Source organism: Belonocnema kinseyi, chromosome 1 (assembly GCF_010883055.1).
Source record: "Belonocnema kinseyi isolate 2016_QV_RU_SX_M_011 chromosome 1, B_treatae_v1, whole genome shotgun sequence".
In the NCBI taxonomy this organism is placed as follows: domain Eukaryota; kingdom Metazoa; phylum Arthropoda; class Insecta; order Hymenoptera; family Cynipidae; genus Belonocnema; species Belonocnema kinseyi.
Genome location: NC_046657.1, coordinates 86,032,527 through 86,050,233, shown reverse-complemented (window position 1 = coordinate 86,050,233; position 17,707 = coordinate 86,032,527). Strand labels below are relative to the sequence as shown.

The window sequence follows — 17,707 nt, the reverse complement described above, 5'->3', positions numbered from 1 at the left end:
TGAATTTGAGTAAACAGCTTCAAGGCTATTTAGTATTATAGACCTCCATATCAAGTTTTACCTATACTCCTACATATTTAAGCTAGAAATAAATATAGACAGGCATTTTTTTACATTAATATTTATCTATAAGAATAAATCATTTGTGTTTTTCTCATGATAAATAACCTTGAAGCTGTTTACGCAAATTCTGAAAAAACTTTATTTCTTGACTTGGAAAACTCTGAAAAGGCTTTAAAATTTGTTTCTAGAAATCGCTATACACCCGGTGATTGAACTAAATTCTACCGAATTTTAGCCAAGTTAAAGTTTAATTATTATCTTCTATTTTTTAGCCGCATAACATTCCATAATAATATTGAGTAATTGTGAGAGCCGAATTTGAGTAAACAGCTTCAAGGCTATTTAGTATTATAGCCCTTAATATTAAGTTTTACCTATACACCTATATATTTTGCATTTTAAATAATTGAAGACACTTATTTTTAAATGAATGTTTATCTATAAGAATAAATCAATCTTGTTTTTCTCATGATAAATAACCTTGAAGCTGCTTACGCAAATTCTGAAAAAAAACTTGATTTCACTTGATAAACTCGGAAAAGAGTTTGGAAGTTCGTTCTTAAGAATCGCTAAACACCCGGCGATTGAACGAAACTCAACCGAATTTTAGGCAAATTAACGTTTAATTATTAACTTTTATTTTTTCAATCTTATAACGTCACATAATAATATTGCCTGATTGTGTGAACTTAATTTGCGTAAACAGCTTCAAGGCTATTTATTATTATAGACCTCCATATCAAGTTTTACCTATACTCCTACATATTTAAGCTAGAAATAAATATAGACAGGCATTTTTTTACATTAATGTTTATCTATAAGAATAAATCATTCGTGTTTTTCTCATGATAAATAACCTTGAAGCTGTTTACGCAAATTCTGAAAAAACTTTATTTCTTGACTTGGAAAACTCTGAAAAGGCTTTAAAATTTGTTCCTAGAAATCGCTATACACCCGGTGATTGAAGTAAATTCTACCGAATTTTAGCCAAGTTAAAGTTTAATTATTATCTTCTATTTTTTAGCCGCATAACATTCCATAATAATATTGCGTAATTGTGAGAGTTGAATTTGAGTAAACAGCTTCAAGGCTATTTAGTATTATAGCCCTTAATATGAAGTTTTACGTATACACCTATATATTTTGCATTTTAAATAATTGAAGACACTTATTTTTAAATGAATGTTTATCTTTAAGAATAAATCAATTTTGTTTTTCTCATGATAAATAACCTTGAAGCTGTTTACGCAAATTCTGAAAAAACTTGATTTCTTGACTTGGAAAACTAGGAGAAGGTTTTAAAATTCGTTCTCAAGAATCGCTATACACCCGGTGATTGAAGTAAATTCTACCGAATTTTAGCCAAGTTAAAGTTTAATTATTATCTTCTATTTTTTAGCCGCATAACATTCCATAATAATATTGCGTAATTGTGAGAGTTGAATTTGAGTAAACAGCTTCAAGGCTATTTAGTATTATAGACCTCCATATCAAGTTTTACCTATACTCCTACATATTTAAGCTAGAAATAAATATAGACAGACATTTTTTTACATTAATGTTTATCTATAAGAATAAATCATTCGTGTTTTTCTCATGATAAATAACCTTGAAGCTGTTTACGCAAATTCTGAAAAAAACTTTATTTCTTGACTTGGAAAACTCTGAAAAGGCTTTAAAATTTGTTCCTAGAAATCGCTATACACCCGGTGATTGAACTAAATTCTACCGAATTTTAGCCAAGTTAAAGTTTAATTATTATCTTCTATTTTTTAGCCGCATAACATTCCATAATGATATTGCGTAATTGTGAGAATTGAATTTGAGTAAACAGCTTCAAGGCTATTTAGTATTATAGCCCTTAATATGAAGTTTTACCTATACACCTATATATTTTGCATTTTAAATAATTGAAGACACTTATTTTTAAATGAATGTTTATCTATAAGAATAAATCAATCTTGTTTTTCTCATGATAAATAACCTTGAAGCTGTTTACGCAAATTCTGAAAAAAACTTGATTTCTTGTCTTGGAAAACTAGGAGAAGGTTTTAAAATTCGTTCTCAAGAATCGCTGGATACCCTGCGATTGAACAAAACTCAACCGAATTTTAGGCAAATTAACGTTTAATTATTAACTTTTATGTTTTCAGCCGCATAACCACCAGCGCAAGATAGCAAAATACTACCAGGCATCCAGGAATGAGTTAAAAAAGGCGATCGACGTTGCCGTGAAAACGCAACGAGAATGGGACAGGGTTCCGGTCGAGAAGCGAATCGACATTTGGCTACGTGCAGCCGACCTGATGGCAGGAAAATATCGTCAACAGCTGAACGCAGCAACGATGTTGGGCCAGAGCAAGACGGCGATTCAGGCTGAAATTGACAGTGCAGCAGAACTCATTGACTTCTTCAGGATGCACAGCTGGTTTCTGCAGGAGGCACTCAAGTACAAACCAATTTCCGAAAACCCGAAGGAGACCCTGAACTCGATGAGGTACCGTGGCATGGACGGCTTCGTCGCCGCGGTGTCTCCGTTCAACTTCACCGCCATTGGCGGTAACCTTAGCTATACACCGGCTCTGATGGTTCGCATTTTCTCAATCGGTTCTCTCTAGCTCATGTGCTTTTCGCCAAAACAGAGATTTTTTTTTGAGTAGACAGGCAAGGCCGTTTCTTGATCAAGATTCCTACCTTGCCGACATCGAGAAGATTCTATACTCACTATTGAGTATTCTAACATTACGTCATTATCGGTCGGTAACGTCGAAATCTATAAAGCTATACCACTTGGTGGACTGCAAAGCATTGTTTAGATAGAATTTCGACTAAAATTAATTAATTTCGGCGAAATTAAGTAAAAAATCGTGATATAGCTTTGCTTTTAAGAAAGAAAAGCCATTTATTTCATTATTGTTGGCAATTTGGAAAATGTGCGATTAGGCAATCCACCACGAAAAATAATAATTCGCATTAATTAAGGTTATAACCTGAATTGCCGGCGACTTATGTCATAATACTTTTCAGTAATAAGTCATTTTAAGCAGTTTCATATAAAATAAAGTTATATCAAAGAGAATTTAAAAGATTTTAAAAGACTTTAAGTATTCTTAGGATTTCTCAAGAGATTTTTAACGGTTTTAAAAATATTGAAAGGATTTTAAAAGAATGCAGAAAAATTGAACGATTTTCAAGGAATTTTAAAAATTTTCTAAAGAATCCAAAAAAGTTTGAGGATTTGCAAAAGATTTTATCAAATTTTAAGGCACTTTAGGTGATTTAAAAGAATGTTAAGCGAGTTGCCGAAAATTTATTTTAAAAAATTTTAATGAATTAGAAGAGATTTCAATTGATGTAATTTTTTTAGTATTTAAAGGTATTTAAGAAAATTCAAAGGATTTTAATTAAATATACTCAATTTCGAAAATTTTCAATGATTTTAAAGAAATTGAAGGAATTTAAAAAAAAATCGGAGGATCTAAAGGATTTTTAAACAAAAACTTCAAGAATTTCTGAAATTCAAGTGATTTTAAGGAATTACTATAGGGACTTGACGGGATTTTAAGATTTTCTTTTAAAGGATTAATATTAAAGCCATTTAAAAAGTTATTTAAAAATTTTTTAATATATTTTAAGAGACTTCAATTTCTTTAAAATTCAATGATTTAAGAATTTTCAAGAAATTTTAAGGAGTCTAAAAAAATTGAAGAATTTTCAGAGATTTTAATTAATTTTATTCAATTTTGAAATTTTTAAAATGTTGTTAAAGAAGTTGAATGGAGTTCAAAAATATGCGGAGGACTTTAAGGATTTCCAAAAACTCAAGTGATTTTAAGGAATTGCGAGGGACTTGGCGAAATCTTAAAGTTTCTTTTTAAAGGATGTAAAAATAATCCAAAAATAGTTCAAAAAGATTTAAAGATTTACAAGAGATTTTATAAGATTTTACGACAGTTTTAGTTATTTTAAAGAAAGTCAAACGAGTTATTGAAAAGTTATTAAAACCGATGTAATGAATTTTAAGAGATTTCAAGGTTTTTAAAGAAACTGATTTTAAGAATTTTTAAGAGATTTTAAGGAGTTTAAGAAAATTTAAAGGATTTTGGATCTAAAAGGTTTGAATTAATTTTAGTCAATTTTAGAATATTTTAAGCTATTTCAAAGAAGTTAAAGGGAGTTCAAAAAAATTTGGAGGACTGTAAGGATTTTCAAGAAATCTTACGAGATTTCTAAAAAAAAACTAATTCAAAAAGGTTGAAGGATTTACAAGTTATTTTTTATGATTTTCGAGAGTTTTAGAGGTTTAAGGAACTTTAAGAGATTTAAAGGAATTTAAGAAAATGTAAAGGATTTTAAAAGATTTGAATTAATTTAAGTCAATTTCGAGAAACTTCGAACGATTTTAAATGTTTGTAAAGAAGTTGAAAAGATTTAAGAAAAAAATCGGAAGAGTTTGAGGATTATGAAGAAATCTTACAGGATTTTTAAGAGTTCAAGTGATTTTAAGGAATCACTACGGACTTGACGGGATTTAAAGTTTAGTTTTAAAGGATTTAAAAATATTTCCTTAAGTTTTAGTGACTTTAAAGAATGTTTAGCAATTAATTTAAAAGTTATTTGCGAAAATTCAAAGATTTTAAGGATTGTCAAGAATTTGAAGGGATTTAAAAAAAAGTTGGAGAAGTTTAAGCATTTTCAAGAAGTCTTATAGGATTTCTGAGAAGGATCACACTCTTTGATAATTTTTGTTTTCTCAAAGTGCAAGAATAATCTCTTGACATCTTTGAAAAACACACTTTAACGAAGTATCAAAATTTTTTAATTTTGGTACTTCGTTAAAGTGTGTTTTTCAAAGATGGTAACATATTATTTTTGCACTCTGAGGAAACAAAAATGATGAGAAAATCCTTAAACTTCTCCAACTGTTTTTTAAATCCCTTCAAATTTTTTGCAATAATTTCCAATCTTTCGAAGTATCTCGAAATTGACTAAAATTAATTTTAATCACCTAAAATTTAAAAAATATTCTTAAATTCCCTTATATCTCTTGACAAGTCCTAAAATCTTCAAATTTTGGGAAATAACTTAAAATATTTTGAAATAACTTTTAAATTAATTGCTTAAAATTCTTTAAAGTCTCCAAAACTTATAGAAATATTTTTTAATCCTTTAAAAATAAACTTTAAAATCCCGTCAAGAACCTAGTTATTCCTTAAAATCACTTGAACTCTCAGACATCCTGTAAGATTTCTTGATAAACCTTAAACGCTTCCAAATTTTTTTTAAACCCCTTCATCTTCTTTCAATCATTTAAAATCTTTCGAAATTTCTCGAAATTGACTTAAATTAATTCAAATCTCTTAAAATCCTTAAAATGTTTGAATTTTTTCAAATTCATTAAAATCTTTTAAAATAAGTTTTCAAAAACACGTTTGAAATTCTTTAAGTCCACTAAAACTGTCTTAAAATTTTACAAAATAACTTGTAAATCCTTCAAACTTTTTGAATTATTTTAAAATTATTTTTAAATCATTTAAAAAGAAACTTGAAGATCCCGCCAAGTTCCTAGTAGTAATTCCTTAAAATTACTTGAATACTTAGAAATCTCGTAAAATTTATTGAAAATCCTGAATGTCCTAATTTTTTTTTGAACTCACTTCAACTTCTTTAAAATAATTTTAAATATTGTAAAATTGACTAGAATTAATTCAAACCTTTTAAATTCTTTAAATTTTCTCAGGCTTCTTAAAATCTCTTGAAAATCCCTAAATCAATCAATTTCTTCAAATACCTTGAAATCTCCTAAAATTCATTACATCTGTTTTAATAACTTTTCAATAACTCGTTTCACTTTCTTTAAAATCACTAAAACTGTCGTGAAATCTTATAAAATCTCTTGTAAATCTTTAAATCTTTTTGAACTATTTTTGGATTATTTTTCTTTGACAACATTTTAAAAATTTCAAAATCGACTGAAATTAATTAAAATCTCTTAAAATCCTTAAATTTTTTGTAGACTACTTTAAATCTTTTGAAAATCCTTAAATTATTGAATTTTTTTTAAATGCCTTGAAGTCTCTTAAAATTTATTAAAATATTTTTAAATAACTTTTTAAATAGCTTTAAAGTCTTTAAAATCACTAAAACTGTCTTAATTTTTCAAAAATTTATTGTAAATTTTGAAATGTTTTTCAATTATTTTAAAATCCTTTTAAAAAATCATGAATGCCCGTCAAGTCCCTACAGTAATTCCTTAAAATCACTTGAATTTTCAGAAATTCTTAAAGTTTTTTTTTTGAAAATCCTTTAATTACTCCAAATTTTTTTGAAATTCCTTCAACTTCTTTAAAATCATTTGCAATTTTCGAACTTCGGTACAGTTAATTAAAATACTTTGAGTTTTCTTAAATTTCTAAAAATATTTAAAAAATTACATCCCTTGGAAATTCAATTACCTCACGTTACTTAATAAATACATAGAATATTTTATAAACGAAATCCAACAGTGTTTCATACACAAATTAAAAAATTTTAAATGTGTTAATTTATTGCAAACAAAAAATTTTTTTCTACTTGAAAAGATAAATCTTTAACAAAATAATTGAATTTTTAACATTATAGTTGATTATTCAACCTAGAAAGATAAATTGTCAACGAAAAACTATCATAGTTTATATTTTATTCAAAAAAGAATGAAATTTATACAGCAAAAGAAAAGAATTTTAAAACCAAAACGACGAATCTCCAACAAATAAAGAATTTTCACTCAAAAAATAAAACAAAGTTTATCCAAATTATTGAATCTTCAAACCAGAAGACAAATTTTCTTTACAAAAATTCAATTTTCAAACAAAAAATATGACTTTTCAACAAAAAATTAATTTTCCACGAAACTGATGCATTTTGACACAAAAAAAAAAGAAAATTTCAAACTAAAAAATAATTTTTTTACAAAAAAAACGGGAATAAAAAGAATTTTACAAGCAAAAAAGTTGAATTTTCATAAAAAAAATGAAATTTCTTCTATAACAGATAAAAAAAAGAATTGAATTTTCGGTTGAAAAAGATTTTAGCCGAGTTTTCACACTGAAACTATGAAATTTTGAACATGAAATAATTTTCTACCAAAAAAATGGAATTTTTAATCGAAAAAGACGAATTTTTAACTATAAAGGATGACTTTTTAACAAAATTGTGGAATTCTCTAGCAAATAGTTGCATTTTTATCAAAAAATATGAAATTTATCTTAAAGAAGAAGATTTTTTTATTACAAAAAAAGTTGAGTGTTCATCCAAAAAAGATTCCAGTTAACTCAGTAACATCAAAAATTGGATTTTTGTAACAAAAAATAAGTTTCTATAGAAAAAATTGAATTTTAAATAAAAAAAAATGTTTTCAACCAGAAAATATTTCAGTTCATTTTTCAACACCAAAATATAAATTTTAAATAAAAAGTAAATTTTCTACGAAATAGTTCAATTTAAAAAAAAAGTATAATAGCTTAATTTCTAACCAAAAAATTGCATTTTTATCAAAAAAAAGATTTAAATTCTGCTACAGCAGGTAAAGTTTAAAATAAAAAAAGACAAATTTTCAAAAAAAGAGTTGAATTTTCAACCGTAAAGTTAACGAAAAAATGCAGTTTTCTATTACTTAAAATAAATACTTAGATTCTCATAAATTCTTAAAGAATTTATTTCTCGGTTATATTCGCGGTAATATTTTCATTCTCGTTACCGTTCTCAAAGTAATATAACCGGCTCAGAACTCTAGTTCCAAAGAGTTTAATTGCTCGGAGAAATTCTCACGAGCAGGAGAATATTTTCGACCCTTTTATATGTGCTTTGGGAATTTAATGATCATTTATTATCATTTTAAATTAGAATTTAAATGAAAAATTTCTCTGTTATCTTTTAAAATAACCTAAATTATTTGAAATCCTTTGCAATTTTTTGATTAAACGATCCTCAGGATCATTTCAATTAAAGCGTTTGAAAATTAAAAAAAAAATCCATTGAATTCATTAGAATAGAGTAAATTTAGAGAAATTCAAGTTAATTCATAAAATTAAAGAGAATTCCAAATCTCTTCAAATCTTTATGAACCTACAAAATACTGCAGTTCTCCTGAATAATTGTTTTTAACCACTAAAATATTATGAAATCTGATAAAATTCTATGATGATATTTCCTGAAATCCTGGAAAATGTATTATAAAATATTGAGAGTTTTAAAATCCATTAAAATCATTGGAATTCTCGGATATCTTATAAAATAACGTGAAAACTTTTAAACTATTCTAAAACCTCAAACAGAAATGACCGGGAATTTTCTGAGACTGGGAAAAACCGGGAAATGACAGGGAATTTATTTCTTGACCTGGAATTTTACGAATTTACAGAAGAAAAATTTGTCCAAGTTTGATTTCAACACTTGTAAATAATTAAAGTATAAAAAAAAACTGAATAATAATTGATTTGACAAATCGATTCTAAATCCGTTAAACAGTTGAAAATTTCCCGATTTTAAACGTTTAAATTCGAAAGTTTGAATACGAATTGAAATTAATATAATATCATTTATTCCGATAATTTTATTTTTAAATAACAATTTTAATAATGCATCAATACAATATTTTTAATTAAAAGTTTTAAGTCTTCCATTATATTATTTTTTATATTAAATTGAATAAATAAATTGCATAATATATTTTTTTAATTAGTTTTCTTATCCATTGAAAATTTCACTGATCATTTAAGACGAGTGAATTAAACACAAATATATGTAAAAATAAACAATTCGAAACTGAATTGTTTTACATTGAAAACTCTGGATTTGTAGAATTTCGAAGAGATTTTCAACTTTTAACGTTACAATTTGAATCGTTATTTTTAAAAAAATGTTTAATTTTTAAATGAAATTGTTAAATTTTGACGTATAAATAGCAATTGAACACTTATTATTTGTAAATAAAATTTGAGTAATTTCAAGAGATATTTCATAGTTTTAAAAAGATTCAAAATTAATTAAAAACTTGAAATGTCTTCAAGTATTTGAAAAGAAGTGTGTTAATATTTTAGTTTAGAACTTCTAAATACATTAAAAATTAATCGAATTTTTCCTACAACTTCTGGAAAATCCTGCAAATTAAAAAAAATCCTTAAAATCCTCGAGGTTCTGTTTTTATCATTTTGGAGATCTCTCGAAATCTTTTTAAATTTTCTGTTACAATAATTTTTCAAAATTAAAAATCATTTTCAATTTTTCTAGGAATCTTCAGAAAATGTTTTTATTCTTTTTAAGCCTTTCACAATTCTTAAAAAGTTTCTAAATTTTTTGGTTGAAATCTGCAAAAATCTAAATTTTATTTTTAATTCGGCTGTGGGTATTTGCCCCAAAATTTCGGTACGAATGCCCAATTTTTTCCGTTCACAACTCCGTGTCAATGATTTGAAATAATTTCAAGTTCTAAATTTAATTTTGATATTTTTAAAACTTCTAAATGTCTCTTAAGATTACTCTAATTTTTACTGCAAATAATAAGTGTTCCTATAGTTATTTATAAATTCAAATTTTAAGGATTTTTTTTAATTTGCAGAATTTTCTAAAAGTTGTAGAAAAAATTCAATTCATTTAAAAATATACTTAAACGTTTCGAAAAAATGTCAACAATGATTTTAAATTTGGAAAAATATAAAACCACTTCTAGATTATTCAATGTTTTGAAATACATTTTTTAAGTTTTCGGAGGATGCTTAAACTATTTAAAATGAAAAAAAAATTAACTTCTAATTTAAAAAAAATTATTTTTCATTTTTTAATTTGTCTAGCTTCAAATTACTTTAAAAAACATAATTTTGAAAATTTTTAAAGTTTATTGCTTGATTCTGGAATTTATAGTATTGAAAATGTTAACGTGGATTAATATTTTTGGAATTTAATCTGAATATTTGAACTTTATAATTTATAAAAGTTCTAAATTTTTCAATTTATCTGCATTTCATTAAAAAAAATTTAATTTGGGAAAGTGTTAGTACCTTCCATTTCATACGTGTAAATTAAATGTTTTGTTTATTGTTTATATTCTTAAATGGAAAAATGTTTAGAATAGAGTTCGATTTTTTAAATTTCATTAACCGTGAAAAATGTTTTTGAACCGGGGAAAAACCGTGAAATGACTGGAAATTTTTTTCTTCGATTAAAACGGGCACCCTGTAAAATATTTTGAAAGCTTTAAAATCCCTTCAAATTAATCAAATTTATTTTTAAAAATCCCTTAGAATCCTTTTAAATTCCCTAAAATACTTCAAATTAAAAATTCCTTCAAATTATTGAAATCTATTTAAAAATTTTCTGAATCTTTATAATGCCTTGAAATATTTCAAAGAATTTAAGGTACTTCAAAAATAGGTATAGACCTGAAATTAATTGATATTAATTAATATTCCAATTTCTAAATTCTTTTAGGTATAAAAGCAACCATACACCTAAAAGATTAATAATATTAATACGAAAAAAATTTGTTTCATAATACATTTTAAACACTTTTTAGTTGAGTTTTTAAATCAAAAATATAAACTTTGAGCCTAAGAAAGGAATGTTCAACAAACAAAAAAGGGATTTTTTAAATAAAAAATAGAATTAAATATTCGTTTAAAACAGTCAATTTCCAATCAAAAAGAATGAATTCTCAAAAAAATAATTCAATTTCAAACCCTAAAGATGAATTTTCTACCGAAAAGATACAGTTTGAATCAAATATATAAATTTTCAAATAAAAATATAAATTTACAAACCAAACCTAGAATAGTGCAATTTGCAGTTAGAAAAGTCAATTTTAAACAAAGAAAAAAACGAGTTTTCAACTAAAAATATAAATTTTCAAGCTAAAATGGATTAAGCTACGAAATTATTTTTCAACTAAAAATAAACAAATTTTCAGCAGAAAAAGAATAATTTTGCATCTCAGTAATGAATTTTGGACCAAATAGTGGAATTTTCAATACAAAAGATGAATTTTCTATTAAAAAAAAAAATAAAACGAATTTTCAACTGAATATTTTTTTCCAGCCAAAGAAACAAATTATAAAGAAAAAATATAATTGTTAAATTTTCTACAAAACAAAACGTTTTATAGAGAAAAAGATTACATTTCAATTAAAAAAGTTCAATTTTTCACACAAAAGTGAATTTTCAACTAAAATGATAAATCTTCAATTAAAAGAATATCTAATGTTTAACCCAATACATGAATTTTTAGCTAAAAACATATATATTCTACCGAAAATAAAATACTTAAATTTTCAATTAATAAAATAAATTTACAACCAAAAAGGAAACGAATTTCTAACAAAATAGTTAAATTTTCGAAATCAGACAATAATTTTAACCAAAAATATAAAAAATATCAATTTTCAACTAAAAAATAATAAATTGTCAACAAAATAATTCAATTTTAAACCCTAAAGGTGAACTTTCTACCAAAAAATACACAGTTTCTATAAAACAAACCTAGAATAGTTCAATTTGCAGTAAGAAGAGTAAATTTTAAACAATGAACATTTTTTTCCCCAAATAGTGAAATTTTCAACACAAAAGATGAATTTTCTATTAAAAAAAAAACCGAATTTTTAATTAAATATATTTTTTTCAACCAAAGAAACGAATTCTGAACAAAAAATACAATTGTTAAATTTTCTACAAAACAGCAAGTCTTATAGAGAAAAAGATTACGTTTTTGGTTGAAAATTCCTTTATAAATTCAAATATTTGGTTACAAATTCATTTACATTGTTAAAAATTCGTCTAATTTGTTAAAAAATTAATATTATTGATTGAAAAAAATATTTTTTTCTTATTTAGACTTAATTTTTTAAACTAAAAATGTGGCTTACATTTTTTGTTCAAAAATTGAACCTTTTTATAGAAATTTAATCTTAGTTCAAAATTATACTATTTCGTTGAAAATTGACTTTGATTTTATTGAAAATTAAGTTTTTTACCGAAAATTCAATTATTATTTTTTTGTTGAAAATTTATCTGTTTTATCTTTTTGTTTAAAATTAATTTCTGTGTTTGAAAATTGAACTATTTTGTTAAAAATTTGTTTCCTCTTTGGTTGAAAATTTATTTTACTAATGGAAAATTTAAATATTTTATTTTTGGTAGAAAATGTATCTTCTTAGTTGAAAATTCATGTAATCGGTTGAAAATTAATTTTTTGTTTAGTTCAAGATTTATCATTTTAGTTGAAAATCCACTTTAACTGTTACATTTTTCGAAGAAAATTTAACAATTACATATATTTTTTGTTCAGAATTCACTTCTTTGGTTGAAAAAAATAATTAGTTAAAATTTTTTAAATATAAATCCATCTTTTGTGTTGAAAATTCCACTATTTGGTTTAAAAATCATCACTTTGATAAAAAAAAATATTTTTTTTTTGGCTGAAAATTCGTTTATTTTGGTAGAAAATTAATTTTTTAGCTGAATCCATTTTTGCTTGAAAATTTATATTTTTAGCTGAAAACTAGTTAATTTTGCTGAAAACTCGTTTTTTTCTTCGTTCAAAATTTACTTTTATACCTGCAAATTGCACTATTCTAGGTTTGGTTTGGAAATATATATTTTTTAGTTGAAAATTGATATATTTGATTCAAACTGTATCTTTTTTGGTAGAAAATTCACCTTTAGGGCTTGAAATTAAATTATTTTGTTGAGAATTAATTCTTTTTCGGTTGAAAATTGATTGTTTTAAATGGAAATTTAAATCTATTTTTTATTCAAACAATCCTTTTTTTGTTTTTTGAACATTTATATGTATAATTTTAGCTGGAAATTTATCTTTTTTAGATGAAAGTTCATGCACTTTGTTGAAATTGTGTCTTTTTTTGTAGAAAATTAATCTTTTGGGTGGAGAATTGAACTATTTGTTTAAATATCACTATTTTTAGTTGAAAAATCATCATTTTAGTTTAAAAAATTCCTTTCATAGGCTCAAAGTTTATATTTTTGATTTAAAAACTAAACTGAAAAGTGTTTCAAATGTATCATGAAACGAATTTTTTTGTATTAATATTATTAATTTTTTAGGGGCATGGTTGCTTTTATACCTAAAAGAATTTAGAATTTGGAATATTGCAGCATGCCTGAGTAAGGCACTGTTTAATGCAAATAATATGTTTTTCATTACTTTGACATATTTTCTTACTTAAATTTATAAAATACGATTTTTTTAAATATAATTCAAAATGCTTATAAATGCCCATTAAATTAACTTTTTCAAATGAAAGGATTTAAAAAAATTAATTTTATTAATTTAAAGTGATGTTAAAGTTTTAAAAATATTCTAAGATATAGAATTTTCCAGACATTTATAAGATTTGGAGCGATTCTGCAGGACATATGAGGTCTTAAAATATTTTAAAAGTTTTCACGTTATTTTATCAGATTTCCGAGGATTTCTAAGATGTTAAGGGATTTTGAAACTCTCAATTTATTGTAATACATTTTCCAGAATTTCAGAAAATATCATGATAGAATTTAACGGGATTTTATAATTTTTTAGTGGTTCAAACAAATATTATTCATGGGAAGTGAGGTATTTTGCAGGTTTTTAAAGATTTGAAGAGATTTGGAATTATCTTGAATTTTATGCATACACTTTAATTTTTTGAATTTGCTTAAATTTCTCTAAATTTACTCTATTCTACTGAACTCAATTGATTGAATAAAATTTTCAGCTTCAATTTAATTGATCATTTCTTGGCCATTTGAAGAACCTGAAAAAATTGCAAAGCATTTCAAATAATTTAGGTTATTCTAAAAGATTACAAACGTTTGAAGGCTTTCCAAAGATTCGAAATATTTGAGGAAATTTGAAAAGATTTACAGAAATATTGTATATATTTCGGTAGTTTGAAGGCTTTTAAAAACTGGAATATTTTATGATATTTTAAAAGATTCCAAGGAATTTCCAAGAGATTAAAAAAAATTCAAGGTATTTAATGATTTTAAGTGATTTTAATATTTTAATGGATTTCAAAGTATTTTTCACAACAAGTGAGGGATTTTATAGTGTTTCGAAGATTTACAGAGATTTTCAAAAATTTTTTAGAATTTCATTTGGAATTCGCCCTGAATTATTATGAATTTATCCTAAATTCTTTTAAATTCTTTTGAATTCTAAATTTACTCAATTCTACTCAACTCAATTAATTTTTCCATATTTTTAAATTGTTTTTTAAATTCAGCTTGATTTTCTAATGAATTTCGTCTAATTCTTCTCATTTCTTTTAAATTTTTCAAGATTGATTGTAATCAATCCAATTTTTTCCGATTCCTAAAATTGTTCCAATTCTTTTGAATTCAACTTGAATTGTTTTGTAGGTATTTGTGACTTCTTGTGTTAGAAATTAGTAGGGTTTCAAAGATTTGAAGAGATAAAATTTTTTTCTGTAATTTATCCTGAATTCTTTTAAATTCTTTGGAATTCTTTTGAATTTTTTAAATTTACTTTAATCCTTCTAACTTCACTCAATTCTGCTTAATTCAGAGAATTTTTAAAAGAAATTTTAATTTTTTTATTTAATTAATCCTGAAGTCTATTAACCTCGCCTTGAATTCTTAGGCATTTCATCAAATTCTTTGAATTCCCTTGAATTTTTCTAAGCTTATTTTAAAGTTATTGAATTTAATGAAATTTTTTTTTCATATTTTCTAATTGTTTTTAATTAATTTGATTTTTTTAATTTACTTTCATTTTTTATGAATTTCATCGAATTCTACTCTTCTATTTTAAATTCCTTTAAATTCATCCCAGTTTTTCGTAAAGGAATTGATTTTTTGTTGTTGATTTTTGAGCATCTTATGCAATTCATTTGAATTCTTTTGAATGTAACTTGAATTGTTCTGAAATCTTCTCAATTTATCCTGATTTTGTTTCCATTTGAGCGCAAAAAAGTATCATATTATCGTCACTTTTTTCACTAGTCATTTTTGTTCTAATAAAAAATAATTCCTCGGTTAATCATTATACAATTCAGGTCTATTTCGGAATTGTCTTGATTTTTTAAAAATACAATCCTGGGTCCACGAGCCCACCCTGAGCTCAATTGGTCGAAATAAAAAGTTTTATATCACTGTCAAAAATTCATATATTTAAAAAATCCAAAGTGGTTTTGAAGTTTGGGACAATGCCTTTCAAATGCAATTGGCATGGTAAAAAAATTGAAAATTAAGTTTCTTATAGTAAAAAGACAATAATTTTTTTCATTTTTTTCTATAGTAAAAAGACAATATTTCTTTTCGTTTTTTTAACCTAAAAAAACGTGCGTAATTTTTTATGGAACTTGTGAATTAAAAAAAAAAATTTTGAATCTATGCGTTATCGAACAAAAACTTCAAAGAGAAAAAATGTTTTTACATGCCCAATATGTTTGTCTGAAGAAAAAATAATTTTGGGATTTTTTTTTCCATTTTTACAATTTTTTTTTGTTTATTTAAATTCATATTTTCTAACTTTCAAACATAAAAGAATATAATTATAAATCTGCTAACTATATTATTTTATGTAAAAAAGTCAGAAAATATTAATAAAAAAAAATTGGCTTTCCCAACATTATTTTTTCTTCGCACACACTTATTGTAATTGTAAAAAAGAAAAGCATTTTTTCCTATTGGATTTTTTTTCTATAATTTTTGGGAGAAAAAAAAACTGAAAAAAATGATAGTTTTTTTACTATAAGTAACTTAATTTTGTAATAGATTTCAATAATTCAATAGGGTTTTTAAGACCTTAGGTTATTTTTGAAACTTATAAAGCATTTCAAAGATCTTTTAAATTGAAATATGTTAGATAATTTTAAAAGCTTCCAAGGAAGTATTAATTAATTTCATCGATTTGAAGGGATTTCAAAGCGTTTTTAATATTTTATGTTGAACAATTTTCTAGAATTTTGGACGATATAAAATGATTTTACAGGATCCATAAGGCATTAAGGCACTTAAAAATATTTCACGTTATTTTGCAATATTTCCGAGAATTTATATTATTTTAAGGGATTTCAAAGAATTTATTCACAAGAATTGAGATATTTTGTAAAATTTCCAAGAATTTCAAATATTTTAGGGAATTTTAAGAGATTCCAAAGAATTTTTAGTTGATCTTAATCATTTGAAGGGATTTCAAAGTTTTTACAATATTTTAGGATTTATAATTCTATTAAATTTTTTGGAATATTTTCAAATTCTTTTAAGTCAATTGAATTCTTCTAAATTTACATAAGTCAATGTTTTTTTTTACTTTTTAAAGGTTTTTATTTAATTGGCCCTGAGAATAAACTAATAAAATTATTTAAAATATTGTAAAGTATTTCAAGGTATTTCAAAATATTTTAAATATTTTAGGCTATTTTAAAAGATGCAAAGGAATTTTTAATTAATTTCAGAAATTTAATGGGATCTCAGAAGGATTTGAAATATTTTAGGAAATTTTAAACAATTCTTAGACTAAGAAATTTTAACGATTTAAAGAGTTTCTAAGGGTTTCAATAATTTTAAGGAATATAATTTATTGTTTTAATATTGTAATGGGTTTCAAAGAATTTATTCATAAGAAGCGAGCGATTTCAAATATTTGAAGAGATTTTCAAATTATTTTTGCAATTTGGATTTTGCCTTAAATTCATATTGCTTCATTTAGACTGAATTCTTTTTAATTCTTCTAAATTGACTCATTTCTACTCAATTAAATTATTTTTTTCATATTTTTAAATTGTTTTCAACGGAATATTTTAATGAATTTTAAAGAACTTATTCGCAAGATGTTAGGGATTTCGTAGGGTTTCAAAGATTTAAAAAGATTTTCAAATATTTTTTCAATTAATTTGGAATTTGCCCTGAATTCTTTTAAATTCTCTTAAATTGTTTGCAATTCACTTGATTTTTTAAAAATTTAGCTTGATTTTTTATGAATTTGATCTAATACTTTTCATTTTCCTCCAATTTGTCTAAATTCACTCACATTTTATGGTGAGCAAAGTATTTTTTTCTATTTCAAAAATGTTTTCTAATTAATTTGAATTATTTTTTAAATTTAACTTGAATTGTTTTGTAGTCATTAGTCACCTTTTATTAGTTAGAAATTAGTATGGCTTCAAGGATTTGAAGAGATTTTAAGAGATTTGAATTTTTGTTATTGAATACACCATGAATTATTTTAATTTTTTGGAATTCTCTTGAATTCTTTTAATTTACTTGAATTATTCACAATTGATTCGATTATATTTAATTTAAGGGATTACATTTTTTTAAAGTTTTTATTTAATGGGTCTTAAATTCGTTTAACCTCTCCTTGAATTCTTAGACATTTCATACAATTCTTACGAATTCCCTCAATTTTTAAAAATCTTATTTCAAATTTACAGAATTCAATTATTTTTTTTTTATATTTTAAAATTGTTTTCAATTAATTTTCATTTATTTCGAATTCACCGCTAATTTTGATGAATTTCATCGAATTCTTCTTCTTCACCTTAAATTTCTCAAAATTTATTCCAATTTTACGGAAGCCAATGACATTTTTTTGACTTGCAAAATGTTTTCCAATTCCTTGGAATTCTTTTGAACTTAACTTGAATTGGTT

The 17,707-nt window shown here is 24.2% G+C and overlaps 1 protein-coding gene across 1 annotated transcript in view; it reads left to right on the top strand.

Annotated features, from left to right (window-relative positions):
- Nucleotides 1-17,707, top strand: part of LOC117167363 (delta-1-pyrroline-5-carboxylate dehydrogenase, mitochondrial) — a 69,569-nt gene that overhangs the window by 18,492 nt on the left and 33,370 nt on the right. Inside the window, exon 3 of the mRNA XM_033352242.1 lies at nucleotides 2,217-2,651. Within this exon, the coding sequence (XP_033208133.1) occupies nucleotides 2,217-2,651 (435 nt within the window). The remainder of the gene's footprint in view (nucleotides 1-2,216; nucleotides 2,652-17,707) is intronic.